The sequence below is a fragment of the Rattus norvegicus genome, chromosome 8 (assembly GCF_021556685.1).
Source record: "Rattus norvegicus strain SHRSP/BbbUtx chromosome 8, alternate assembly SHRSP_T2T, whole genome shotgun sequence".
Classification (NCBI taxonomy): Eukaryota; Metazoa; Chordata; class Mammalia; order Rodentia; family Muridae; genus Rattus; species Rattus norvegicus.
Window position 1 is genome coordinate 67,656,983 of NC_141541.1, and position 27,920 is coordinate 67,684,902.

Sequence of the window (27,920 nt, forward strand, 5' to 3'; positions counted from 1 at the left end):
TTTCTATCTCGGGGCTAGAGAGATGGCTCAATGGTTAAGAGAACTGACTGTTTTTCCAGAGGTCCTGAGTTCAAATCCCAGCAACCACATCACATGGTGGTTCACAACCACCTATAAAAAAATAAATAAGTCTTCAAAATTTTCTATCTCTATGCTAGATTCTGGACATTTGTTTGCATTACCATTTTTAAAAACCTATTACAGTTCAGAAACCTTCTGACTACCTGATGTAAGGCTCAGTCAGTAATGAGCTTGCCTCAGAAGTATGAGGACCTGAGTTCAATCTCCAGAACCTATGGGGGAAAAAACACAGTCAAGACAGTATATGTTTGACAGCCCAGTGCTGGAAGGCAGGGACGGGGAATCCTTTCTACTCACTGACTAGACCAAAGTGGCCTAACTATGGAGCCCCAGACCAGGGAGATACTTGGGGAATGACACCAAATACTGCCAACTGGTTCACACAAGCAACACGTATGCCCATACATTCACATATACACATGTACCCACACACATGTAACATGCTCCCCCAAACACGGCGAGGCTGGCGTGTGCTTATGATGTATCACAGAGAGTAGAGAGTTTGTCTTCATACCATGCATGAACGTGGGCTTCATAAGACTCTTAAAGCTTGGTTTGTAAAGGTTTTATTTATTCTTTGTATATGAGTACAATGATGTGTCAGACACACCAGAAGAGGGTACTAGATCCCATGACATATGGTTGTGAGCCACCATGTGGTTGCTGGGAATTGAACTCAGGACCTCTGGAAGAGCAGTCAGTGCTCTTAACCACTGAGCCATCTCTCCAGCCCTGTTTTGTTTTGTTTTTAAGATGACTGCAAGCCTTAGGACTATGGTTGTAGAAATTATCACTTTATGGGATACTAGGTTTAGCACAATTAAAGACCTAGGAGAAAGTTCTCCTTCTTTTCTTCCACTGTTCCTCTTGCTCACTTCAGGGCTGAGGGTTAAACCTGGATTCTCATGCATGCTATGAGTTATCTACCACTGAGCTACACCTCTAGCTAAGAGAAATTTTCTTAAGTTCTCAGTTACAGAAGTAAAAATATGGCCTCTGCATTTGCAACAATCTTTCTGCCTTGACCTGCTGAGCACTGGATTATAGGCTTATGCCAACACACCGGGTTCTGGCACTCACTAGATAGTCCACACTTGGCTATAGACATCCATCAATCTTCCTGCCTTTCCCTCACAAATTCTGGTATCAAAACCAGGAGTCACCACAAACTATTTTTTTTAAAGATTTTATTTATTTTACAAATAAGATGAGTGCGCCCTGGCTATCTTAAGGCACACAAGAAAAGGGCACTGGATCCCACTACAGACAGTTGTGAGCCACCATGTGGTTGCTGGGAATTGAACTCAGGACCTCTGGAACAGCCAGTGCTCTTCACCACTGAGCCATCTCTCCAGCCCCCCACAAACGATTTTTTAAAAAACATGACTTTGGGACATCTTTCAATTGCCCCAGGTTGAATGCCCTAGAGCTGATGATTACTTATACTGCTCAAGTGCCTTTTCTGCCACACAGTTGACGCTACTAATTGGATTCTTGTTCTTCTTCCGGTATTTCCTTGTCCCTGCTAATACTTCATGCCCAGGGGCGGAGTCTGCCTCTAGGTTACAGAGGCTTGGCAAAGGCGGGGATCGATCCTTCCCGCCCACCGGGTCTGGAGCTTTGGAATCAGTCGCCAAACGTTCGCAAACATCGAGCCCGCCCTGCCTGCTTCCCGCTCGCTCACGTGACCCTCCGATTGTCACGCGGGCGCCGCTCACCTGACCGGGTCCTCACGTGGGCTCAGCCTGCTGGAAGGGGAGCTGGCCGGTGGGCCATGGCCGGCTGCAGGCTCTGGGTTTCGCTGCTGCTGGCGGCGGCGTTGGCTTGCTTGGCCACGGCGCTGTGGCCCTGGCCCCAGTACATCCAAACCTCCCACCGGCGCTACACCCTGTACCCCAACAACTTCCAGTTCCGGTACCATGCCGGTTCGGCCGCGCAGGCGGGCTGCGTTGTCCTCGACGAGGCCTTTCGACGCTACCGTAGCCTGCTCTTCGGTTCCGGCTCTTGGCCCCGACCCAGCTTCTCAAGTGAGTCACTGCCCGCTTCTTCCCTCCGAGGAGGCTGCCTTCCGTGCGTGGGTCAGCCCCGGCCGGGCTCCCAGACACCCTCCCATTGGCCTCTGCACAGCCCAGTCAGTCACCCCCCACACCTTTCTCCCCTTGCTCTTTATCCAGCTAGCTGGCCTCCCGGGCCTAGCCCCTTCTCCGTTCACCCCTTTATTAATCTGACTCCTTGGGGTCACAGTTTATCCGGAATCCTCCTTTTGAGAGCTCTATTTAGGCTTTCACTTTTTAGAAATGCCTACTGTAGGACCAAAGTTCAATCAGGCTGTCAGAATATTGGCGATAACGTTGCCAATAGACATTTAAGATGATCCTTTAGAACATGTTCAAGTGGTCAGGGTTCCCGTGAGTCAGTGACCAGGGTTGCAGAGCGGAACCCAGCATGTGTCTGGCACATAACTTTGTTAGTAAATGTTTAAATGTGAGAGAAATCAGAACCCAAGGCAAAGAGCTTCCGGAGACCTAGGCAGAGGCGACTGGAGCAGACGCCCAGGTGGCTGTGATGAACCTGTGTGTGGGGGGAGCCACAAGGATGGATGTGAACAGTGTTGGAGTGCCTGTCCGTTTCGGACCTCGGTACTGTCGATGCTAAGCAGAACAAGCTGGCTCCTTCCCAAATCCGTTTATCCTAGAGTTGAAAGCAACATCTGGTTCTTCTGCAGCCGGGATCGGTATTTGATTAGTTTATCCTTGGGCAGTAAACAAGTGGCTGTTTGTAAGTCAGGTCATTATAGTCTGAGTCTTCTAAAGTTGCCTCCTTTGGACTTTTCTTCCCTAAGGGTGCCTGTAAGCAACATGGTTAGTTCTATTGTGTGAAAGAGCTGTGATACAAGGTTGGTTCTTTCCTGTTCTTGTGTTTATTACCAAAAGCTCCGCTTTGGCTCGACGTCAGAGGAACGAGTCCCTCATGAGAGAGCCTAGGAGCCTGAGCTTGAGGCAGCTTGTCACAGTGCACAGCAGTCAAGGATCAAATAGAATACTTTGCCATTTCCCTTCTCTTTTTCTGGCATGTGAGACCTTGCCGTCCACATTTGGAGGTGGGTGGCGTGGTTGGGAGGGTGGTGAGGTTGTCTTTGTTCCTGAGTTAAAACTGTCTCAAAAGCACCTTTCTTAGGTAATTGCAAATCATTTGTTAAAAGAGATTTATTCTACATGGCATCTCCATCCTCCTTAATTTTTCCTAAGATCATCAAAAGAGAAGTTGATGTGCAGGTTTCTGATTTGCTGATTTCGAGGAAGTCGGAGGAGCAGGGACCTTGTAGCCTCTGCCCAGACTCCTTTTGTCACAGAATTGGAAGTGCGAAATGCATCTTGGAGAGACACAGCAAAGGTCAGGCAGCAGGGCTGGGAAGGAGTAACGAGCAGAACTCTCCTTTCTACGGGCTGTTGGTAAAGTGCAGTGAGCCGGGTTTTGAATACCCTGCTGCATCTCATAAAACCTGTCATGATGGCATATGCATTTGGGAGGTAGAGCCAGGAAGATCAAGAGTTCAAGGTCCTCTGTCTTAGTCAGGCTTTCTTTTCCTGCACAAGCATCATGACCAGGAAGCAGGTTGGGGAGGGAAGGGTTTATTCAGCTCACACTTCCACATTGCTGTTCATCAGCAAAGCAAGTCAGGACTGGAACTCAAGCAGGTCAGGAAGCAGCAGCTGATGCAGAGGCCATGGAGGGATGTTTCTTACTGGCTTGCTTCCCTCGGCTTGCTCAGCTTGCTTTTTTATAGAACCCAAAACTACCAGCCCAGGGATGGCACCACCTACAATGGGCTGGGTCTTCCCCCTTGATCACTTGTTGAGAAAATGCCTTACAGCTGGGTGTCATGGAGGCATTTCCTCAATTGAGGCTCCTTTCTCTGTGATAACTTGAGCTTGTGTCAAGTTGACACACTAAACCAGCCAGTACAGTCATCTTTGGCTACTTAATGAATTTCCCTTGGGCTGTCAGAGACCCTATCTCAAAACAAGTGAAAAAAAATCTGTGCGCTCTTAAGTGGCCTTGTGGTTATTCTTGTAGAAGACTGGGTTGCCTTTACGTTTATTGCTTTCAAAGAGGAAGAAAGTTTCTCGATGACATAGAGTATGTTGAAATGATACATAATGAGAAATAATGATAAAATATCTTTAGAGAAGAGGTAGGTATTAGGAACAACTGTATTTAGATGAGAGCCAAAAATATATACTTATTATATATTTCATTTTGAACTTTCAAGGCCTTGGGTGATTTTTGTCCATAGTCTTCAACGGGCTGGGTGGTCTTCCTTCCTTCCTTCCTTCCTTCCTTCCTTCCTTCCTTCCTTCCTTCCGTTTCTTTCTCTTTCTTTTTTTCTTTCTTTCAATATTTATTTTGTGTATATGAGTACACTGTAGCTGTCTTCAGACACACCAGAAGAGGGCATCAGATCTCTTTACAGATGGTTGTGAGCCACCATGTGGTTGCTGGGAATTGAACTCAGGACCTCTGGAAGAGCAGTCAGTGCTCTTAACCACTGAGCCATCTCTCCAGCCCTGGGTGTTTTTTCTTATTACTTAGATCATAATGCCTTCGGAATAATTCTGGCTAATTCTAAGCCTGAGAAGCTCAGCTCCTGTGGTGTGTGTATGAAGTTTATGTATGGTATGTGAAGTCTTTGAGTCTTGTTTCTTTGGGCTGCACTTGTTCTCCCTGCCTTTTGGACATTGTGTTTGAAGTCTGTGTGCACTGTGGGCTGAACTCTGAAACCCATGTATTCATCACTTATCCTAGGGCCTCATAGGAGCCAATTCCCAGACTCCATGCTTCTTCCTCATTCCCCTTCCACCCCTGTTTGTTTTGTTTTCTATCGCCCGACCGACACTTGGAACAAAGTAGCTGCAAACATCTTTGCACTCTTTGAAGGAAGGTATAATAGTGGGGAAGACTCGGTGATGTTTTCAAATAAAATGTAGTTGAAGCCCCCAATTAGTGGTAGATCACTTAGCGTGCACAAATTTCTGCATCTGATCACCACCAACAAAATAATGAGAGAAATATATATATATAAACTCTGGGCTGGGGATTTAGCTCAGTGGTAGAGCCCTTACCTAGGAAGCGCAAGGCCCTGGGTTCAGTCCCCAGCTCCGGAAAAAAAACAAAAAAAACTCTGGCATGCCGTCCTCCCATTTCCTTATTCTCAACTTCATTTCAGACGAGTAAAGTAGGGCCTCAGTGAACTTGACCATTGGTTCTGTTTTGTTTCCTTTACAACAGCAGTTGTTATAAGTGTAAGTCTAAGATCTCATGCTTGGGTATGTTGTAGCTTTTTTGATTGTTAAAGTCATAGGTTTTGATTTCCTTCACCGCTCAAGAAAATGTTTGAACCAAAAGCAGGCATTGTGGCACGTGCCTTAGGCAAGAGGATATCTCTGTGTTCTAGGCCAGCCTAGTTTATATAGTGAGGTCCCAGCCAGGCTACTTAGTGAGACTTTGTCAATACATACATACATACACACATACATACATACATGCATGTATGTCTGACCAATCTGATTAATGAGCTTTTTCTCCACTATTGTAGAGCTATTAACAATCTGAGAAGCTCAGGAGACTGGGTTAGGTATGTAGACATGAAAGGGGTGTGTGAACATGTACAATATTTTATGTGACCTGCTTCAAGGTCATAAAAGTTCACAGTCTTAAGAGAAACAGATTGAGTTTTCTTCTGTGTTCTTTGCTGTAGCAAATACCACCATGCTCAGGAGGTATTCTCTTTCTGTGTTTTTGCCTCTGTCTTAAGTTGTGACTTTAAGTTTCCCCAGCTAACAGTGGTGTGCCCGTTGGTCAGGCGTGAGTGTGGCCAGAGTTCCTTTTATGGACTTGTCTGCTCCAGAGCAGGAAGTGGGGTGCCCATCAGCTGAGCAGTCAGCCAGCAGCCTGGTGCTTTTGTAAAACTTTGGGGCAGAAATGGGGGAGCCTGCTTATCAGGTACAGGGTGCTACCCTCACCTCTCTCTACTGTTCACCTTTGATGTCGCAGTACAGTAGCCAAGAGGACACGTGTACTGAGACTGCAGGCCTGGACTGGGCAGATTAGGAGTTTCGGTCTCCCTTTCTTTGCGTGTTAGGTTGTCAGGCTGTTTGCCATGTGTGCCAACACACACGGGTGGAAGAAGCCTTGAAGTTGATTGTTATACTCTAAGGCACCCACTCCCACAGCTCCTCTGGGTAAGTGCCACATAATAGGGTGTGCTGTGGCAAAATGGACTTCCGAAAGGGCAAGGAAATGTGTGTACTGAGTGGCAGGCACTTACGGTTCGGCATGTTTTGTCAGCCTGCTCCGTGGGCCAGTGTCATTCCTGTTTGCATGAGACTTGAAGGCAGAACGGCTGTCACAGTTACACAGCTCCTGGCTCGATTCCATCTAGATCTGTCCATCAAGATTTTCTCTCTTCTTGGCATCCCTACAGTGCTCACGAAGATCTTTGTCAGGACAATTAGTCATTTGGAAGACTATTAACCTCTGGGAAAATTAAGCTCTGATCATATCTTAGTGACTTCAAATAGAAACATCTAACATCTGACTTCTCGTTACCATTCAGTTAATGAGTGCTTTCTTTCCTGTCTGCATTTATCACTTCCTAAAAGTATTTCTAGCTTCCCTCCTTCCTTCCTTCCATCTTTACTACGATCAGTGCTTATTAATCAACTATAATTAGTTATTAGTGCTAAGTTCAAAGACTATATTAATCAAACTGCTCTCATCCCTAAATAATTAACAATTACGGTCTGGGGATGTAGCTGAGATGGTAGAGTACTCGCGGAGCATGCACAAAGCCCTGGGTTTGTGTGCACGTAGTGGGCGTGGCGGCACACATAATCCAAATACTCAGTAAGTGGAGGCAGGAGGATCTCAAAGGAGATCTTCCTCAGCTGTGTAGTACATTTGAAGACAGCTGTGTGTAAAAAAAAAAAAAAACAGTCCCTGAAAGTGAAGATATAAACATACAATAGTCTATTTTTTCTGTGATATTTGATGACTACAGAAGAGGAGGACTGATCCAAGTGTAAGGATGTGGGGAAGGTGTATTTGGAAAAGCTTTTCTTAGAAGATGTCGGTGATGCTGAGCTATTCCACCCCAGAGAACGTCTTGTAAAGAAGCCTTTTAAGCCTCATTCAGGACACTCAAGGTCAATGTGGTTGGTTTGAACAGATCTCAGGCGGGACAGCAAGTTCTGAATAGAGTCACCAAGCCACCTAGTGAGCAGTCATAAGTAGGAGCATTAGAAGAAGGCTAGCAAGTATCATTACACAGGTAGCATCAGCTAAGTTGGTGGCCTGGGGGGCATCAGTGGTAATACTTAGAGGCAGGGACAGCAGTTTTTGTGGTGGTTAGTGATGACAGTAGCTGGACTAGTTGGTGGCTGCAGGGACTTAGCCTCTCTGGACTGCCCAGGGGTTTCAGAGATGATGAGCTTGGAAGTCTAGAGTTAGGATGAGGGTGGGGTGCTGAAAATGACTCCCATATTTGCCATTTAGCAGTGTGAGTATTTGTTCTAACTCACTGCCAATTCACAAAAATAGAGGAAGAAAAGGGGAAGTGCTAAGGAGTGAAAAGAGAAAGAATTGACCAAGAGACCTAGGGTGGACTGATCTGACTGACTGTAAGTCTAGCTGTGGGTGTGTCTAGTACAGGGCATCATAGCCAGTTGAGCGGTAATAAAGCTTGGGAGATTGCAGAGACCAGAAGGTTCATTAGGTCCCTGAACTCCCCTGGCTCCCAATGGCTGGAGGCTGTTTGAGGAGGAGGAGTAGGTTACTGACATTACTAGGAAACTACTAAGCCAGAATGTGGGCTAGTTCTTCCTCTGATTGTCCAGGTCTTATGACAGCCACAAGACTCCAGGGCACATGGTGCACATACCAAAGTGCCTAGGAGCTTACGGAGTGCCGTGGTTGGAGAGACTCCAGATTCCACGGCTAGATAACCTGAGTCACGGAAGACGGGCATGGAAGTAGGGTCGGCCAGGGAGATGGTCAGAAGCAGCACCACGTCTCAGCTCTAGGATGAGATGACACTTCTTCTCAGAGCTAGGTGTGGGGGTGGGGGGCATTGTTCTGGAAAGAATGGAGGGAATGGAGAGAGCTGGTGGTGTGGGAGTTAAGTAGCCATGAAAGGGTGTGCAAAGGTGGCTGGTGTGTGACGCAGGGGTCGTGGAGGGATAACCTTACTGGATGGGAGTGTAGCATAAAATGAGCTAGGGGGCTTATATGTTTTTTTTGATCATAAAATTGCCAGGGAGATAGACCAACAAGACTTAATGTGGGAACTTAACGTGTGTTCAAGGGTATATTACGTGGTTAGCATATTGCTAAAGACTGTTTCCAGTCCGGAGTGAAGAGATGATCTATCAGGAAATATATATAAGGATGATTAGTTGTCCATTTGGAAAAAGTAAACTCTACCTCTTGCCACACATAAATTCCAGATAGACTAAATGTCTGAAGATCAAATCTCTAAGATAGAAGCATTACTGGGAATTTGCAGTCCTAAGCCTTCCTAAGCGAAGGTGAGAACATAAAGAAAAACTATTTGCTATATGAAAACTAAAGGAAATTGCAAAATTAAAGATCAAGAGGGGCATGTGGCTTCCATCTGTAGGCTCACATTTCAGTAGGTGGTTGCTGGGAATTGAACTCAGGACCTCTGGAAGAGCAGTCAGTGCTCTGATGCTGAGCCATCTCTCCAGCCCTTGTCACCACATTTCAGAGGCTGAGGCAGGAAGATTACCCAAATCTGAACAATCCTGGATTACCATGAGATAACCTTGTTTCAAAACACCAATCTCCAAAAAACAACATAGAAAGAAAAAGTGGATAAAATAGGCCAAGTATTTGCATCTTAAAAAGATAAGGTTAATTCCTTGGGATTCCATCAGTAGTAGAGAGAGCACTTGCCTAAACCTGGCAAAGTTCTGGACTTACATAAATAAAGCAGACAAGGTTAAAAATCTAAAAAAGAGTTTCAAAAAGCAATAAAAGAAAAATAATTAGCCAGGCATGGTGGTACACTAGTGATTGTGAACAATGCTTAAAATTGTTAATGAGAACGTGCTTTTGTTTGAATGTTTGAAGGTCTCTGTGGCTGTGTGTGACAGTGCTCACAAGTCCAGACAAGGGTATCACACCCCCTGGATCTGGAGTTATGGGTAGTTGTGACTCATACCATATGAGTGCTGGGAACTGAACTCATCCCCGGGAAGAGCAGCAGGCTCTCTCTTAACCACTGAGCCATCTCTCCAGCCCTTCTTTTGTTTTCCTAACCGATTAGTAGAGAGAGACTTGAGAAGGGCTAATGGTGAGAGAATGTGGAGAATTGGCTCACATCTGTGGGTTTCAATTGCAAATAAATAAAACATTTGAAAGTATCATAACCAAAAAGTTTCATATCTGCCTAATATTCCTGTCTCTTAAATAAAAAAAAGTGTTCTGCACCTGGGTGGTGGCGGCCCACACCTTTAATCCCAGCACGTAGGAGGCAGAGTCAGGTAGATCTGTCTGTGAGTTTAAGACCAGCCTGGTCTATAGAGCACGTTCCAAGACACATAGAACCCTGTCTAAAAAAACAAAAACAAAAACTTAAAATTCTCATAAACAACTGCTATAATATAAAAACATTAGAAATAGGGGCTGGGGATTTAGCTCAGTGGTAGAGCGCTTACCTAGGAAGCGCAAGGCCCTGGGTTCGGTCCCCAGCTCCGAAAAAAAAAAAAAAAAAAAAAAAACATTAGAAATATTAGGAGCCTTCAAAGCATACAGGCTTAGTGGGTAAAAGTGCTTGCCCCAAGCTGGACAACCTAGTTTTGATCTTCTGGACACCACAGCAGAAGAGGAGGACTAGCTCTGCATGTTGTCCTTTGACCCCCACATACAACATACATGTTGTGAACCCCCTACACCCAAACTAAAAGTTTTAAAATAGTAGGGCGTGGTGGTGCACCCTTAATCCCAGCACAGAGGAGGCAGAGACTGGTGGACCTCTGTGAGTTTGAGACCAGCCTGATCTACAAAGCAAGTTTCAGGACAGTCAGCTATTAACAGACAGGAACTCTTGTCTTTGCTGGAAGAAAAGATTTTTGAAATTCAGAAACTTCAATGTCATAAAAAGGAGTTAGATACGTTAAGGAGTGTTCCATTAATTCAATTTGTTCACTACTTACAAATAATGGTGGATTCCCCTTGATATTTAAAGATCTACAAATCTCATGCTCATGTACATAAAAATCTAAAGTTGTATGGAGTGACCCTGCCTACCCTAGTCACACCTAAATATGTCCCATGCTGCTGGAGACCTCTGAGAACACAGTTGTGCTTCCAGATCATACACAGGGGCTTTCTGGTGCTAAGCCATCTTACCTCTCTGGAGGCAGTTGTGCTGTCTGTGTGCCTTAGCTCATCACAGGGTGTAATAACCATGTGTCTTCCCACTACACTGTGAACTCCTCGAGGGCAGGGACCAGGGCAGGTTTTTCTTTTAACCGCCCCAGCACTTAGAACTGTGGAGATGCACAGTGAGTGCTTGATGTGTCTTAGTTGGTGAGGCCCACATGTGATGAGTGGAGAGGTGGAAGAGGGAGGAGGACAGAGTGCCCATAGAACAAACCTTGTCACTTTAGAATGCCAGAGCCTATGGGGCAGGCAGGGTAGGCAGAGTGGGAAGGTGTCCTCTAGGGGCCAAACCAAATGCCACTTTATAACAACCCCAATCATTTTTTTTTCTGCATTGCCAAGGTTTTGTATCCAGTGCACAACAGATGGGGTCCTTTGATTTGGGAAAGAGTGAGCTGGGTGGAGGGAGAGGAGGTTTTGCACTAAGGTGAAGGTTTGTAGTTCTCAGGTGCCCTACAAAATTTCCCCTCTAGAGATGTGGAGGGGCCTAAAAGCTTTTGATTTATAGCCCCAGTGTTCTTCAGAGAGTGTCTGAAAAGGCGCTTTGTATAAGCCTGGGTCTGTTCCTAGCACCCTTTCCCAGATTTGGGTGTGTAAGGACTCTGTAGGTTAACTGTTTACCATTTATGGCTGACTATGGTGTAGCAGTCATTATGCATCCATAGCATTAAATGTGCATATTTTAATTGTAGCATCATTCATTTTTTCAGCAAACACTTATTGACTGACTACCGTGTATCAGGCACTGGGAACACAAAGACACAGATTGGTCCCTGCTGTTGAGGAACTTACAGCCTAGGTGAGGAGATAGACAGCTTTTATTAAGATAAGTGTTGTGAAAAATGTATGTGTACTCCATGGTCACATAGGAAGCTCTCAGGAAAGGGTGGGGGAACGGCCAAAAGAGTCTTGTAAAAGGAAAACCAGAACTATTTCTTAGCCCAACAAGTGTTGCCAAGTTTGTTTTAATTGCAGGAAGCAATTTGTAATGAGAAAAGTATGGATAAGACAGGAGTATTCCAGGATTCTGGGAAGAGCTCACTTTGCTATGACGAGGATTCCTGAATAGATCAAGAAAGAAGATGAACCTTAAGGTCATCATCCAGTGGCCTCTGGGCTTCACCTGAAAACCACGGGGCACTATTAGACCAGAGGATCTTTTCTTGCTTTTGGTGCTGGGTGTCAAATGAGCTTCATGAGCTTCATGAGCTTCATGATGCTGGGCAAGGGGTTTTTCTCCCAGTTGCATCCCCAGACCCATTAGGAGGTTTACTTGGAGATCGTCATGGTCGGAAGTTCATGCCAATAGAGTCCCAGAAGGTAGTGAATTGAAGTGAGGAATGTGTGGAGGTGGGGAGGGACCACCTGGGTGGTGTTTTATGTGGGAGAGAAAGTACAACAGGCTGAACTGAGGCTTTGGCCCAGTGAGGGTGTGGCACAAGGCTCAGAGCTGATGATTGGGGTTTTTTTGTTTGTTTGTTTTTTCCCCCTGGAGCTGGGGATCGAACCCAGGGCCTTGCGCTTCCTAGGCAAGCGCTCTACCACTGAGCTAAATCCCCAACCCCCTGATGATTGTTATAAGACTTAATTGGATTTTTTATTTAACTGCTGAGCTTTTAGAGCTTCGGACAATGTTTAACACTGTTCTGAGTGAGTGGGTCTGTATTCTCCTAGGTGGAAAGTGTTGAGGAGGATACTTTTGGGCGGGTGAATATGCACTGTTAGCAGAGACTCGCCCACTGAAGATGCAGTGGCTCTTGACTCAGTTGGCCAGATGTGTACAGTTGTAGAGCTCCACAGAGGGACTGGCCAGAAAAACAGAATGAGGGGTGACCAAGGAGGAGGGAGGCCTAAAAAGAAAACGACTGTCTTTCTAGGTACCTACAAAACACTGGTCGGTCGAAAGGCACAAACAAAGGTCCCTTGATTACTGTACTCAGAATCTTAGTAAGACCCGTCAAGATACAAAGAACACATTCCTGAGATGTATCCTCTTGAGCCTACTTCCTTGTCCCAGCCCAATGTCAAATTCCTGCCAAATTCCCAGAAGCAGCCCCAAAAGCTCTCCACAGAGGAGGAAGAGAAAGGCTGGCATCTGAAAAGATGGCCATGTTCAAGGAGGTAGAAGACCAAGAGAGCAGAGTCTCGTAAATCAATGGAAGTTTGTTTTCATTTTGAGACAGGGTCTCATTACATAGCCCTGACTAGCATGGAATCCACTATGTAGATCAAGCTGTCTTGAGGTCAGAGGGGTCCATCTTCCTCTGCCTCCCAAGTGCCGGGGTTAGAGCCCTTTGCTACCAGAGGCCACATAGAGGAGCTTTGTTTCCGTTCAGGCTTTATCAGGGATGCCTGACATCCAGAAAGAGGAGAGTGGTCTCTAGGACAGCAGGATCTTCCTGACAGCAGGGATTTTTTTTTTTTTTTGTTCATTTTGATCACTGCTGTATAAGCCTTGCACTTAGTAGGCCCTCGGTAAATATTGAGTGACTGTATGATATGAGTAAATGAATGAACTGGAAAAGATCCCATGAACTTAGTTACAGAAGCACAGAATTTTGGTGAAGCCATTTTCAAAAGAGTGTGTCTAGGGAAGCCAGGTCATAGTGGAGAGCAGAGACTGAGGCCCAGCTGGCAGATGAAGGATTTTACTCCTTGGCTATGATAGACAGGCTATTGGCAGTTGTTGCCATTACTCCTGTGTGTCTGCCCAGCAAGTAAGGAAACAGGCAGGAGAGGATGTACAGACAGGAAGTGGGGGAACTGTGTGATAGAATCCAGAGAAACTACCTGTGTGGGACTTGTGTGATGAGAAGGCCCTTGTCAGAATTCCATGTGAAGTGGGGGAACTGTGTGATAGAATCCAGAGAAACTACCTGTGTGGGACTTGTGTGATGAGAAGGCCCTTGTCAGAATTCCATGTCGGTAGGAGTGAGGGTTGTCAGTGAGGGAACCGAGGACGGGGATGCGATGCTTACAATGTTTTTAATATTCAGGTACCTTTGGGCTGTTTTACTTTTTCAGTAACTTCAGTCAGAAAAAGGATACAAACTTTTTTATAAACCCAAAGAAGAGAACATTTCATTTAAGCTGATAAAAGCAGGATGCCGAGCAAGGTTGGAGGTAGAGGACATGACGTAGGACCCTGAAGAACTTTGTCCATCTGCAGTCATGGATAAGTCATAGGAGAAGGAATGTGGTCACCCGGGCATTGTTGTGGAAGCCCAAGACCTGCTTGGTTTGGCCATTGCAGAACCAGCTTTCGCAACCTTAAGCAAGCTTGCTTATGCTGCGCCTGGGCACCTGAGCTTTCACAGCTTCCTGTTCTCCCAGCTGACCTCCTGGCACGCACACCTAGTGTTTGCTGGCTGGGTGGATTCTACCATACCCAGCCTCCCCCACCTCGGTTCTTAATGCCAGGAGTGTTGGTGAATGTAGAGGCGGCTGTACCAACTCCTACCTGTTTCCTGCTTTCTTCAGAGCTGGCACAGTAGCAGCATAGAGGCGGAAAACAAATGGTGACACAGTGTTTACATTCTTTCAGATGACCCAGTGTCCCTCCTGTTTTGTCACCTCCCCCAGACCTTCCCTCTGGGAGCTTGTTTAGCCCCAGCCTTGGCATTGACTTTTATCAGCACAAAGCCAGGCAGTCCTGGGAGTGTCAGGGTTCACACAGTATAGCTGGAGAGGGATCCTTATCTGTGGGGAAGGGCTTTCCTACTCTAGGTCTTCAAAAGACTCTGTGACACATCTCCTCACCCAGATCAGGGGCAGCAAGTGTGTGTGCTTAGAAAAATAAATGCGACATTTAACAAAAAATAGGCATTTCCCTGCTTTCCAAGTGGTGGCTCAGACAAGCCTGCAGTTTGCAGCTTGACTCCATTTTTCCGTCAGGACCGTGATGGTGGTAAATAAATGTGGGTGACTTGTGACTTCTCATTGGGCAGACTGAGGACCAAGAGGATGACAAGGAGGCCTGGACCTTTCTTCTCTTCCCTGAGAGGTTTAAGTAGGGATTAGTGGGTTGGGGATACAGGATGCTTAGTGTGAGGGGAGAGATCTGTTTGACTTTGGGGGTAGAAAGATACTGAGTGACTGGCATCTTGAGAGCTGAGGTGTAGACACACGGCAAAGCCTAGCATCTCTGGTTTGACTTTCTTCACAAGGCTTATGGCACTTGGGTCCCTTCTGCTTGGAGATGGGTAACATTTGGGATTGTTCTGGTTCTGAAGACTCTCCCTGCCTTCTTGCTGCCAAGCCACCCTCTCCCTAACATTGTAATTTGAAAGGTGTTAAGGGTATTGCAGAGTCAGCGACGTGCATACAGCTCCAGGAAAGAGTGGAGAGCTTCATTCAGCTTAAGGCAGTAAAAGCAGACCACTTTGCAAGCTGAGTGGTGGTACATGCCTGAAATCCTAGCACTCAGGAGACCGAGGCAGGAAGATTGCTGCACACTTGAAGTTAACCTGGGCAATACCTTGTCTCACAAAACAAAATAGACCAAAAAAAAAAAAAAAAAAAAAAAAGCACTCTGAAATCCACAGAGTTAGAAAATAGGGAGAGAAATGCTTTGCCTTTCTGCCTGAGTGACCTGGGGTCTGTAGTCAGCAGTGCGGACTGGTTGGCGCATGCAGGAGGGCTTTTCCCTTTGAGAGCAGAAATTTAACCTAGAGAACCTGCTGGGGAAAGGACAGTGCAATAGGCTGATGGCCTAGCCGTGGGCTGATAGACTAGCCGTGGGCTGATTGCCTAACCGTCATCCTCATCACCGGGGCCTCCTGGCCACTGTTCTGTCTGTGCCTTACCTTGTGGGCTTTAACAAAGTGGGACTTCCTTTATGGGGAACTTTGAAAAGCAGTACTGTATAGAGTGTCCTGGTCTACAATAAGGTAAGGGTGCACATATCCAGTCCAGATGTGACCTTAGGTGTGGCAGCTTCCTAATTCTAACCCCAGCCCTCAGTGGGCAGAGAGGCAAGAGGCTTGCCGTAAGTTGGGGACCAGCTTGGTCCCCATAACAAGTTCTGAGTCAGCTAGGGCAACAAAGCAAGATTCTGTGTCAAAACAAATTGATCATGGAAAAATGTTTCGGGGCAGGGGGAGAAAATGTTAATGAATCCTGTGACATGGCTGGTTTGCCTGGTAGCTTCCTATGTGGTGACCAAGTAGCAGCAGAGTCTGTCCATCAGGGTGTCCTGAAGCCTTCTCTGTGAGCAGCTGCCGTGGAGACTTTGAAACTGTGCTTGGGGCTGTACAGAGGAGACTGATGGGGAAAGATGCCAGCTAGTTCAAATGGCGGCAGCAGCGGCAGAGCTGGCTGCTAGGGGAGGTAGGAGCATGGGCTGAGCAAAGGCTGACCAGGCAGGACCAAGGCCAAGAAGAAATGCCCTCCCTTTCAGAGGGACCAGAGCTAGGGACCTTCCTAGAGAGCTGTGGGATTGCCTGATGACTCTGGGGGAGGTCAGCCCATTGAGACTACTTTGTCTTCACAGAAAAACAGCAGCCGTTGGGGAAGAACATTCTGATGGTCTCTGTCGTCACAGCCGAATGTAATGAGTTTCCTAATTTGGAGTCCGTAGAAAATTGTAAGTACCATTCTGTTTTCTGTCTTCAAATCAAGCTCTTGTCTGGGACTGTCCCTCCAGCTATCCTGGGTTAGGCTGCTGCTGAGTGACCTTAGGGTGGGGCTCACCAAGTGTCAAGACTCACAGAAAATGCCACATAGACTCTTAACTAAGCCCCATGGAACACTGGCCTTCTGGACTGATGAAGAAATGACGACACATCACCAGGCATCGTTGCACTCACCTTTAATCCCTGTACTTGGAAGGCAGAGGCAGGCAGATCTCTGTGAGTTTAAGGCCAGCCTGGTCTACAAAGGGAATTCTAGGACAGTTAGGGTTACCCAGAGAAACCTTGTCTAGAAAAAGAAAAAAAGAGGTGTGTGGACACTTTGCTGGGTTTTTCTCAAGGACATTGGATACTGGAGGGAAGTTATATGGGGTCATTTATACTATAGTGAAGCTAAGTCACTGGTCCTGAGCTACAGATTTGGGACTTTGAAGTCTCCAATGTAAATATTGGAGTATTGGATTCTTCCTCAGATTCTTGGGTTAATTGGTGAAGCCTGGATGAAAGGCAATTTGAGGTAGTAAGTCGCAAAGGCTTGTCAGTGTTGCTTCCTGGATGGAGCCTGCAGGCCAGCTGAGGTCACACTTCTTGGCTGAAAGCTAATAGGAAGAATCCCATGATTCTTGTGGGGAAACTTAATCGGCAAGCTGGGTGGTTGGTGCTTTGCAGAGGACCCTGCCTAGGGTGAACCACATGTATCCTTGGCCAAGCCTGCTGTTTGAATGTTTGCTGGTCTATTTACTCATTTGTATGTGTGAATTGTGTCTGTTTGTCCGTGTGTGCACATGAAAGCCAGACTTTTGTCTGAGGTGTCTTCCTTGGTCACTCTCCACCTAATGGTGGAGACACCTAATGGTGTCTTTCCTGAGCCCGCAGCTCGACATTTCACTAGACTAACTGACTAAGCGCCTGGGATCTGTTTGTCTCCACCCTGCCTCCCATTCCCCCAGGACATCAGTTGTGTGTGCCACTGAGTCTGGCTTTTACAGGGATACTGAGAATCCCTGTGATGGCAGGCATCCTACCCTGTGTTGTCCTCAGTCCTGTTTGTTTGCTTTCTTGTTTATTCAGAGATTGATACAGGATACTTAATTTTTGTCATTTCAGACACCCTAACCATTAATGATGACCAGTGTTTACTCTCCTCTGAGACTGTCTGGGGCGCTCTGCGAGGTAACTCGGTGGGGAAGGCTGTGACACTTAGGAAATAAAGAGGCTAATTGGGGCATTGCTCGTCCTGCAGCTGTGTGTAACTTGCTGCTGTCCTGCTCACTCAGACACAGTTGGGAAGTCTTTAAGAAGGAAAGCTAACCCAGGCAAGCCAGTTGTGTATGCTAATAGTACCAGCAAGTCAGGAAGCTAAAATAGGAAGATTACTTGAGCTAGGAATTCATTCTGGGTAATACAGCTAGACTACCAGCCATCTCAGGGAAAGAGGGAGGGAGGGGGGAGAGAGAGAGAGAGAGAGAGAGAGAGAGAGAGAGAGAGAACGAACGAACACAAGTGGGATATGACTCATGCTGTAGTATGTGCTCTTAGGAGGCCAAGGTTGAGGCACAGTACCAGTTTCTGTTAATTTACTACCTGCCTGTATACTTTGAAGAAAAAATACACAAACCCCACTCTGTCCTCTGCTCTCTTTCACAAAAGGTGCAATACTACAGATTTGAGATCCCACTCTAAGTGGGAAGAGGTCCAGACAGCACACAGTAAAGTACTTTACAGGTCCTGCCTAACCATTGAGGTCTGATGAGTCTTTTATCTTGCAATCTGGGCACTCAGGATATTTTGTGGAACTTCTGTTGTTTCTCAAAGTAGGGCCCAAGCCGCTGAGAATACGCAACACTCTGAACTCAGTCTGCTAGTACTTGGGCCTTAGTAGACTCCAAGTCAGTGTTGGTGATTAGGCAGACCCTGAGGGTAGTTGCTGCCTCTCATACCTCAGCCTTCGACAGCTGAGCCCCCTCAGAAACAGAAGAAGGGCAGCTGTGGGTCCAGATTCCTTGATCTCAGGGTTGTGATTCTCTTTTCTTTTTTTTTCTTTTTTTTTTTTTTTTGGAGCTGGGGACTGAACCCAGGGCCTTGCGTTTGCTAGGCAAGCGCTCTACCCCTGAGCTAAATCCCCAACCCCCTTTTTGTTTTTTTTTTTTTTTTTTTCGGAGCTGGGGACTGAACCCAGGGCCTTGCGTTTGCTAGGCAAGCGCTCTACCCCTGAGCTAAATCCCCAACCCCCTTTTTGTTTTTTTTTTTTTTTTTTTTTTTCGGAGCTGGGGACTGAACCCAGGGCCTTGCGCTTCCTAGGCAAGCGCTCTACCACTGAGCTAAATCCCCAACCCGTGATTCTCTTTTCATGGTTCACTGGGAGACGTTATGGTCAGCACACTGGCGTACCCTTTCCAAGTGTTCAGCACACTGGGGTACTCCTTTTCAAGTGGACACACCTTTTCACTCCCAGGGTCTTCACTCTGCCTCTCCTCTCCTCCACAGGTCTGGAGACTTTCAGTCAGCTTGTTTGGAAGTCAGCTGAGGGCACGGTAAGTCTGGCCCCAGAGGAGTCTGGGAAGAAATAGGGTAGAGTCTGTTTGGAGATACTGTAATGTGGGTCATTTAGCAATTATCTTGATGCCATCTTGCTTTGAAGAAAATAAGCCTGCTGGCTTTGGGAAATTCCAGTTTGAAGATTGAGTAGCACATGGGATGCTTGTGTTTGGTTGGTGTGGGACAGTTGCTTTCGATCTTTGATGGGGAGAGGTTGGTGGGAAGAGTAGAAGGAAGTTACTTTGGAGAACATTCACACATTATATTTTGGGGATCTTGGGAGAGTCTTTCTCCTGTCCCCATGGTAAGTTCTCTTTGAATCCTGATACATTCAGTGTTTGTTCCACACAGTTCTTTATCAACAAGACAAAGATTACAGACTTTCCTCGATTCCCTCACCGGGGCATACTGCTGGATACATCTCGCCATTACCTGCCGTTATCTAGCATCCTGAACACACTGGTAATCAGGCCTAGTTCTGGGTAGTGGGCACAATAGAGCATTTGTATACAACTCTGTGAGCCATGGGAGAAGACTGCCTACTCCAGGATAAGGTGGGCTTGGATACAGTGTTGCTCACACTGTTTCTGAGGCTGGGGACTGCAGTTTAATTAGGTCAAGATGGTAGGAAAGCTGCTCTAAAGCCGTGCTGGGGAAGCTGCTAACCTCCTGTGTTCTGTTGTTCTTGTTCCCCTGCCGCATGTGGCTCCTTTTCTTTGTCCCTTTGGTGGAACCGGGGGAGCTGACATAGATGTCAGCTTTGGCCTCTGTGAGTTGAGCTATGGGGCAGCTGCGTTCCCAGCAGGCCTCACAGTTAGATGGGAGGAGCAGGAGGTGTTGCTCTGAGATACAGGAGGACTTTAGAAATCGAGAGGGCTCTACAGTGACTGCACCTCTCCTCAGTGCTGCAGTCAGAATTCATCTGGAAGATGGCTCTGAAACATGCTTGCTCACAGGAAGATCTGGCCTAGATCTGACTTAGAGAAATACAAGTGCATCCCTGGAACTTGAGGAAGGTTAAGTTTTGCTGTTGTGTGTAGAGCAGTCTGCCCAGTCTGGGGTTCTTATCTGTGCTCTGACCCTCCAGGATGTCATGGCGTACAATAAATTCAACGTGTTCCACTGGCACTTGGTGGACGACTCTTCCTTCCCATACGAGAGCTTCACCTTCCCAGAGCTCACCAGAAAGGTATGAGTCACCTGACACAAGCGTGGTCTCCAGGTTCTCAAGGGCAGTAGTTCTCAACCTAACCAATCAGAGGGAAAGAGCAGCAGCGTTGACGTGAGACCCACGGATTAAAGTCTGCACATTAGACTGTTCTGTAGCCTTTGGTGGCTAGTGTCTCCTGGTTTTGGTGTTTGATGTTAGTCACACACATTCTGTTAAATGGACATAATTCCTTATCTATGTCATTAGCCTTAGAATCCCAGGTAAAGCAGATGTTGTCCTGGGAAGGTGGGGCAGTCTGCTGAGGACTTGGGGAGGGGGAGAATGGACGTGGGTCCGTGGAGCTCAGTGCTGAGGTTCAGGTTCAGTGAGTGGCCCTGGTCTCAATATTCTATTGCTCTGAAGAGACACCATGATGACAGCAACACTTATGAATAAAAGCATTTAATTGGGGCCTTGCTTACAGTTGGAAGATTTAGTCCATTGTCATCATGCAGGCAGCCATGGTGCTTGAGAGTTCTTCTTTCAGATCTGCAGGCAGCAGATCTATGGGAGAGTGAGCCACTGGATATGAGTACACTGTCTTGTCGCTCAGTCTCACCAGAAGAGGGCATTGGATCCCATTACAGATGAGCCACCATGTGGTTGCTGGGAATTGAACTTAGGACCTCTGGAAAAGCAGTCAATGCTTTTAACCACTGAGTCAACTCTCCAGCCCACATGGGAGCCATTCTTACTCAAACCATTACAAATCCTGTCTCAGAAAATAAGAGAACATTGTATAGGAACACGCAATGGGGCTGCTGCATGCAGGTATGCACATTCCACAGAAGGGAGCAGTAGCTGTGATCGCTTTTGGGAAACTTTATTATCATAGTTTTATCATATTAGACTCTTGAAGAAGTCACCAGTACATATGGGCTGTAGACAAGTGTTCTAAAATTCAGGGTGTTTGAATAGCTTCTGTTCCAAATAGCCACAGAGAATGAGAATCTGAAGGGTATCTTCTGCTTTTCAGGGGTCCTTCAACCCTGTTACCCACATCTACACAGCACAGGATGTGAAGGAGGTCATTGAATATGCAAGGCTTCGGGGTATCCGAGTGCTGGCCGAATTTGACACTCCTGGCCACACTTTGTCCTGGGGGGCAGGTAAGAATAGTGCCACAGTTGGAGGGTCTGCTCAGGGGGCTCCAGGGCCTTGGCTCTTATATGTCCAACTGTCCTCCATCAACTCCTGCCCAGAGGAAGTTCATTCCAGAGGTGGCTCAACTGAGCCTACCAGCACAGTCCTCACCCTTGCTTCCTGCTACGGAAGTCATTTCTAAAGGTGTGTCTTGGCCGCAAAGTCTTCCTGCTCCAGGCTGCTCCTGGGAAAAATTTAATTTATGCAGAGAGCACTTTCACTATTAAAATTATGGGCAGATGGAGCTGGAGAGATGATGACTCAGCAAATAAGAGAACAGATTGTTCTTCCAGAAATCCTAGGTTCAATTCCCAGCACCCACCTGGCAGATAATTAACATCTATAACAGTAGTCCTATGGGATCTGATATCTTTTGGTGTGCAAATACACATACACAGACAAAACATCCATATACATAAAACAAGCCTTGAAATGATATATGTATGTATGTATGTATGTATGTGTGTGTATGTGTATGTATTTGTGTAAGGGAAGGGGCCAGGCATATTGGTAGACATCTATAAACCCAACACTTAGGAAACCACGAAGGCAAGAGCATCTCAAAGTCAATGTCAGCCTGAGGCATAAGTGACTCAGGCTTCTGCCCTCTTCCCTGCCCCCTCCCCTAACCAAATCAAGTGTTTCTCAGGCACTGCTGTAAGTTCTATGCATTAGAGTAGATACCGAGGAGTTTGACCCCTTGGGTAGAACTTGTATGAAAGAAGATGGGACTTGGGGGTGATGGCACATATCTTTGTCCCAGCACTCAGGAGGCAGAGTTGGGCGGATACCTGAGTTTAAGGCCAGCCTGGTCTACAGAGTGAGTTCCATGATATCCAGGGCTACACAGAGAAACCCTGTCTTAAAACAAAACAAAAAGATTGAGGCTAGCCTCCAGAGATCACCACTAAATGGTAATTTTTCCTGCTCACTCACTTGCTTCTGTATCCACGAACCCAGAGTGAACCCCCAGATGACACCTATGGGGAGATTAGAAAGGGCTGCTACCTGGCCTCAGCCACACCTGGAAGCTTCCAGGCCCAGACACAGCCCTCAGGAAATGTGGAACTGGGCAGCAGGAGCTAGAGTGGAGAGGCTGTCAGTGGGTGCTGTCGGGCCGTCCCCTGGAGAACAGACAGTAGCCTTGAGGAGCTGGAGAACGTGTATTGAGACAAGATCGTACACATCAGTGTTTATATACCTGTAACCCAGCCTCAGTCTCTGATGGTAGATACACTTGTATTTACTTGATTGTGACTAAACAGGTTGTTACTGATGTCTGTGAATAGCCAGTACTACACATGTGGATGAACATAGTCATGTACTCTACAGTAGGGCCTAATGTGCAGGAGTATACACTGGCAAGTATATTTGTAACACTTGTGGGTTCTCTATTAACTTAGGTGTCCCTGGATTATTAACACCTTGCTACTCTGGGTCCCGTCTCTCTGGCACCTATGGACCTGTGAACCCCAGCCTCAACAGCACCTACGACTTCATGAGCACATTCTTCCTGGAGATCAGCTCTGTCTTCCCTGACTTTTATCTCCACCTGGGAGGAGATGAAGTTGACTTCACCTGCTGGTATGAGCCATTTGGACTTCATGCATCAGCCTAAGGGTGGGTTGCTCAGTGTGCCAATACTTAAGGACCCACTTCTGAGGGGGCCATGGCCCAGCCCAGAGAGGCCCTTATGTGAGGAACAAGGTTGTTGGTGTGAGCCCTTCCTCCTCCGCACATCCCTGAGATAGTTAAGATGTCCTCATTCTGAACCTAGAACTCTCTTGGAAAAATGGAAGGTAGAGAAAAATAATCCCCTCGTAAGAAGGCTTAAAATAATCCAAGAGTCTAGTGCAAGCTAGAGCATTGACTGATGTTACCAGAGGACTGGGGTCGGAGTCCAGCCCCCACGGTAGACAGCTCAGGAATGCCTATAGCTCGAGAGCCAAGGGATCTGATATCTTACAGCCTTGGTGGGACCCTGCACACATGCATGCACATATATACACATAAAGTTTTAAATCTAAAAGCATGAGTCTACATGAACTACAGAATTCAGGATTAATAAGTGAAAAGACCTAATTAATGTTAAGTCGTAAAGTTCAAACTCTCAGATCTACAGGGCCCAAAAGGGACCAAGGGGCCTCTGAGAGGTAGGCCTCAGAGTTGAGTCTGAGGAAATAGTTTGTGTTTGGGAACATGATGAGAAAAGCCTGGAAGCAAACACAGACAGGTTAGGTTAAGGAGTCTGCAGCAGGTCAGAGGTCATAGGCTATTAGGACAGCAGAGGCAGAAACCAGTGTGATCCAGAGAGCAAATGGAAGATGCATTCTCCCCGAGAGCGTGGACTCGAGACTCCTCAAGAGCAGGCTTCTTTCTTTCTTAGCCTGTGTCTGTTGTTCCATACAGCTTTGCATGGCTACAGTTTCACTAGAGACCTTTGGCTGTCTCTGGTGGTTTTGGTATTTTAGGTGAAAGGGGCATTTGCAGGAGGTTAGATGACTAACTTCAGGTTGTCATGGCTTCAAATTGATGGAAGAGCTAATCATGACTCTTTTCTGGCTTCTCAGGAAGTCCAACCCCAACATCCAGGCCTTCATGAAGAAAAAGGGCTTTACTGACTACAAGCAGCTGGAGTCATTCTACATCCAGACGTGAGAAAGGAAGGAGGGCGGGGCATAGTAGGAGTCACCTTCTGTGGGGAATAGTGTCTGTTCTCAGTACTAGAGTCAGCCCCTAGGACCACTCCCTGCCCCCCACCCCCCAGGGTCCCTTTGTCCTATCCTTTCAGGTTTAGAGTGGTCAGGAGATAGACCCAAAGATGGTCACACCCAGTCAGGGATAGGCCCTGCCAGGCTCAGCACCTAGAGGGCTGGCACACACAGCCGAGTGACACTTACAGCCGAGTGACACTTTGCTGATGCTCCTCTCCTCTCCAGGCTGCTGGACATCGTCTCTGATTATGACAAGGGCTATGTGGTGTGGCAGGAAGTATTTGATAATAAAGTGAAGGTGAGCCAGGGGCAGAGGAGAGGTGCCCCTGTCTCTATCTCTCTGGCCCTCCCCGACCTCTGTAGGGACCAGCCATGTTGCCAGTAGGCTCTGTGGTCAGAGCACTGTGTGGCATCTCTCCAGCTCTCTGAAGAGCTACAAAAGTGTGACTGCTAGTGTTCGGAGTCAGGGCCTCTTATCTAATTGTGGCTGTTTGGGATTCTGAGGCTTGATGTGTTGTGTCTCCTCCTGAGTCATGGACTTAGATCCTCTGTTTCTTTGCACCCCATTGCCATTCCTCCTCAGCTCTCAACCAGTAATTACTTCTTCATGTAGACAGGGAAGCTGCAGTGGGGCTGGGAGGGGAGCACCAGGGAGCTCTGTTAAGTAGTGAATACCTCAACTCTGTCAAGGATGTGTGTGAGATCAAGGACGGAGTCCGAAGCATCCTTTGCTGCTGGGAAGTAGGGAGCTCTCGGTGGCCTGGGTATGAAGCATAAGAATGAACCTGGAGGGTCTTCTGAACTCCGTGTCATGACTGCCTCTGACCGTTCATGACAGGTTCGGCCAGACACAATCATACAGGTGTGGCGGGAAGAGATGCCGGTCCAGTACATGAAGGAGATAGAGGCCATCACCCAGGCTGGCTTCCGGGCCCTGCTGTCTGCTCCCTGGTACCTGAACCGGGTGAAGTATGGCCCTGACTGGAAGGAAATGTACAAAGTGGAGCCCCTGGCATTTCGTGGTGAGAGTGGAGTACTCTGTGAGCCGGCCAGAGTCTGGGCACAGATGCAGGCTGGGAGTTAAGAGGGGCGACGAAGACACTGTAGCTTAGGAAATGAAATAGCCTTTCTGAGAAGAAGGCCACACTAGGATAGTTACAAGGGAGCCTCACCACCATGGTCTGTTGTTTTCCCTCAGGTACACCTGCACAAAAGGCTCTGGTCATTGGAGGGGAAGCCTGTATGTGGGGAGAGTATGTGGACAGCACAAACCTTGTCCCCAGGCTCTGGTAAGGATTTTGGGGTGAGGCCAGGAGGGTAGAATAGAGGATGCAGAGCTTAGGCTTGAGGCCAGGCTTAGGCCTCACAGTCTCAGTTCCTTCTGGCTACCCAGTGCCTCCCCCTGAGAGGAGGGCATTAAGATGATGCTTCTCCTTGCATGGGATGCTCACGTCCCACATGGCTTCTCTGTGTGTGCTTCCTTCCAATAAAGCATTAGGTATGCAGGAGAATGGCCATTGTCTCCACTAAACAAGCACCATGAAGAACCCAAGGGTAAAGGCATTTTCTCGGTAGCCTTCCCAAATACTGTTGGGTACGCCAAGTTAACTCTCAGCTAACATGCCTCTGAGGCTTGCCCTTGTTCCTGTATTTGGGAGAGGAGCGGCTTGGGATCACTGTTTCTGTACTAATGAGCACGGTTTTAATGAAGTGGAACTGCCTGAGAGCCCTCATCCAGTTGTTGGCCTTGAACAAGGTGTCTGGGAAGGAAGACACCCGGGGCCCAATCTGCTGTGCACTCCCTCCTGTAGGCCCAGAGCAGGTGCCATTGCCGAAAGACTGTGGAGCAGTAACCTGACGACTAATATGGACTTTGCCTTTAAACGTCTGTCCCATTTCCGCTGTGAGCTGCTGAGGTAAGCAGGCTATGGGCAGATCTGAGAAGAAAAGAGTAAAAGCCGAAACTTTTGGAAGCTTCTTGTGCCAGGTACCATTACTGACAGCTCCGTCCTGCTAAATTTGTATCATAGCCCACAGGTTGGAAAATTTTGTCCTCATTTTCAGAGTATCCTGAGTACGTTATTAAAAATCGGTAGAAAGCAGGATTTGAACCTGTCGCTCTGACTGACTCTCATGAATGCCTGTACCTCCCTTGACTATGGCTTGTGTAAGCAGTCATTTGATAGCCTAGAAACAGCAGACATGGCTGAGAATCCTGCATCATGGGCCCTAAGACATTGAGCGATTGAGCTAGTATTTGGTTACCTCCAAGCATGTTGGGTTTTTTTGTTTTGTTTCTTTTTTTGTGTTGTTGTTGTTGTTGTTGTTGTTGTTGTTGTTGTTGATAGTAATAATGGCAGTATGCTTGGAGGTCCCTAAAGGTCAGTTCTTAGGACATCGAGCCTTAGCTCCAAGGACAGGTTGGTCCCCAGCTCAGTCTTTTCCACTGCTGTGCTTAAAGAACATTAGAAATAAGTAGGAGTGGACATCTGAGTGGGCCAAGAACATCAGACTCCTTCAGGGCCTGGCCTCTTTTCCAAAGTAACTGAATTTGGGGGGAGTAGAGACCTGCAGGAACCTTGGAGTGAGGTCACAAGTAATTTGAATACAGTAATATTCTGAGATTCATTGAAATGGGAAGGGGACTCTTGGTTCTTGTGGAGACAGTGTTGCCATAGTCCAAAGCCAAATACTTGATCTTCCATTTCTTTGTGCTCTCTTACAGGAGAGGAATCCAGGCCCAGCCCATCAGCGTGGGCTACTGTGAGCAGGAGTTTGAGCATACTTGAGCCAGCAGTACTGAGCACCCAGGAGGCCTTAAGAGAGCAGTTCCCGGGTTAGGCTTCCACTGCCTCCCTGCAGGGGGAGAAAGCCCCTGGCCCATGTGCTCCTGTGACTAGAGAGGAGGAGGCTGGTGCTGGCACTGGTGTTCAATAAAGATCTATGTGGCATTTTCTCTAATCAGCTTGGGTCACCTGTGTAAAAGAGAAAAAAAGCATGAATGGCCCACGGGTCACCACTGGTTAGACTCAGGACCTGCACCTGGGTCATACAGGTTCAAAGGCGATGGATACTTTGCCAGTTCTCCCACATGTCTGTCCTCAGAAAGGTCACTTCATTGTGTGTCCTTTCCAAGCCTTCTGCATATGGAAGAAGATGCTCTGGGAGCTTAGAGGAGCTCCAGATTGAGCCAGGTCCCAGTAGTCCCTTCCCTTGAGCCTCTGCTCTACTGTCTCCTGGGTTCCTGAGTTTCCATGACCCACTATGTATGTACTGTTGTGGTTCACACACTGCTGAGATAAAGTATTTCAATTTTCCTTTTGTTTTGAGGCAAGAGTTTTATGTGAGTCAGGCTAGCCTCGAACCTGATGGCCTTGAATTTTCTGAGCCTTCTGCCTCCCAGGTTGCCACACACCAACACCCACATCCAAGTGTTGAATTTGAAGGACTTGTTTCTGAGGCGTCCCGTCTGGGCCAAGCACAGGTTCCCACTGTTCCCTCCTGGTTTCAGCCTGCAGGATCGTCAAGTGATTGACACAACTGACTTGGAAAGTGAAGCCCTGGGGGCAAGCTCAAGTGTCCTGAGGAGGGTGTGGCCTGGTGTTCTCTAAGAGGAACTGTCTTAGAAAACTGTCCTGCTGCTGCCCCCTGCTGGTTGCAGGTCCCTTTGCCTGGTCTGCTGAGGCAATGAAGAGATTTCAGGTAGCAGTTTGCAGAAGCCGGGCTGAGAGTCGATCTAAGCCAATCTTGGTCCTTAACTTCTACCCTTCATTCCCTCACTCAGGTTCTTTGGGGACCTGATTGGCCACTAGAATTGGCCTCTGTGGCTGCCATTTCTACAACACCTGAGAGTGACCACCTTCTGCTAGATCAAAATTCTTAAGGAATTTTTAGTCCCACCTAGCCAAACCTGGGATTCTAACCTACAGCCATATTCTAATTCACCACTACACCAAAAGAGCTCCTTCATCTCTGATACTCAGAAGCCTGAGGGTGCTTCCTGCTGAGGACTCTACAGAATCAGACCTGCTAGGGTTCTTGATGCACCACCAGGGGGCAGAGAAGTACCCATATTGGCCCTGGTGCTCCTCTGAATGTAAGGAGGAAGTGCAGGACCAATAGGAATTAAAAGGGAGCAGA

General features: G+C 47.2%; 1 protein-coding gene across 2 annotated transcripts; it reads left to right on the top strand.

Moving 5' to 3' along the window:
• The first annotated feature begins 1,813 nt into the window (after window positions 1-1,813).
• On the top strand, window positions 1,814-26,741 carry Hexa (hexosaminidase subunit alpha). Of its 2 annotated transcripts, NM_001004443.1 has the most exons (14): window positions 1,825-2,108; window positions 16,037-16,129; window positions 17,283-17,348; window positions 18,663-18,709; window positions 19,065-19,175; window positions 19,801-19,902; window positions 20,900-21,032; window positions 22,470-22,650; window positions 23,637-23,720; window positions 24,006-24,078; window positions 24,619-24,802; window positions 24,979-25,069; window positions 25,592-25,696; window positions 26,506-26,730. In NM_001004443.1, the coding sequence occupies exons 1-14, from the start codon at window positions 1,856-1,858 to the stop codon at window positions 26,567-26,569; spliced, it is 1,587 nt and encodes a 528-aa protein (NP_001004443.1). In that variant the 5' UTR covers window positions 1,825-1,855; the 3' UTR covers window positions 26,570-26,730. The 2 variants fall into 2 exon arrangements, 1 of the variants encoding a protein (NP_001004443.1); XR_015626429.1 differs by lacking the exon at window positions 24,006-24,078 and having other exon boundaries at window positions 1,814-2,108; window positions 26,506-26,741.
• The last annotated feature ends 1,179 nt before the right edge of the window (window positions 26,742-27,920 follow it).

Excerpts from the sequence above, each read along its gene's own strand:
- Hexa (NM_001004443.1), top strand. The coding sequence starts at position 1,856 with ATGGCCGGCTGCAGGCTCTGGGTTTCGCTGCTGCTGGCGGCGGCGTTG. Across the intron at positions 19,903-20,899 it reads TCCCAGAGCTCACCAGAAAG|GGGTCCTTCAACCCTGTTAC; the intron begins GTATGAGTCACC and ends TCTGCTTTTCAG. Across the intron at positions 24,079-24,618 it reads TATTTGATAATAAAGTGAAG|GTTCGGCCAGACACAATCAT; the intron begins GTGAGCCAGGGG and ends CGTTCATGACAG.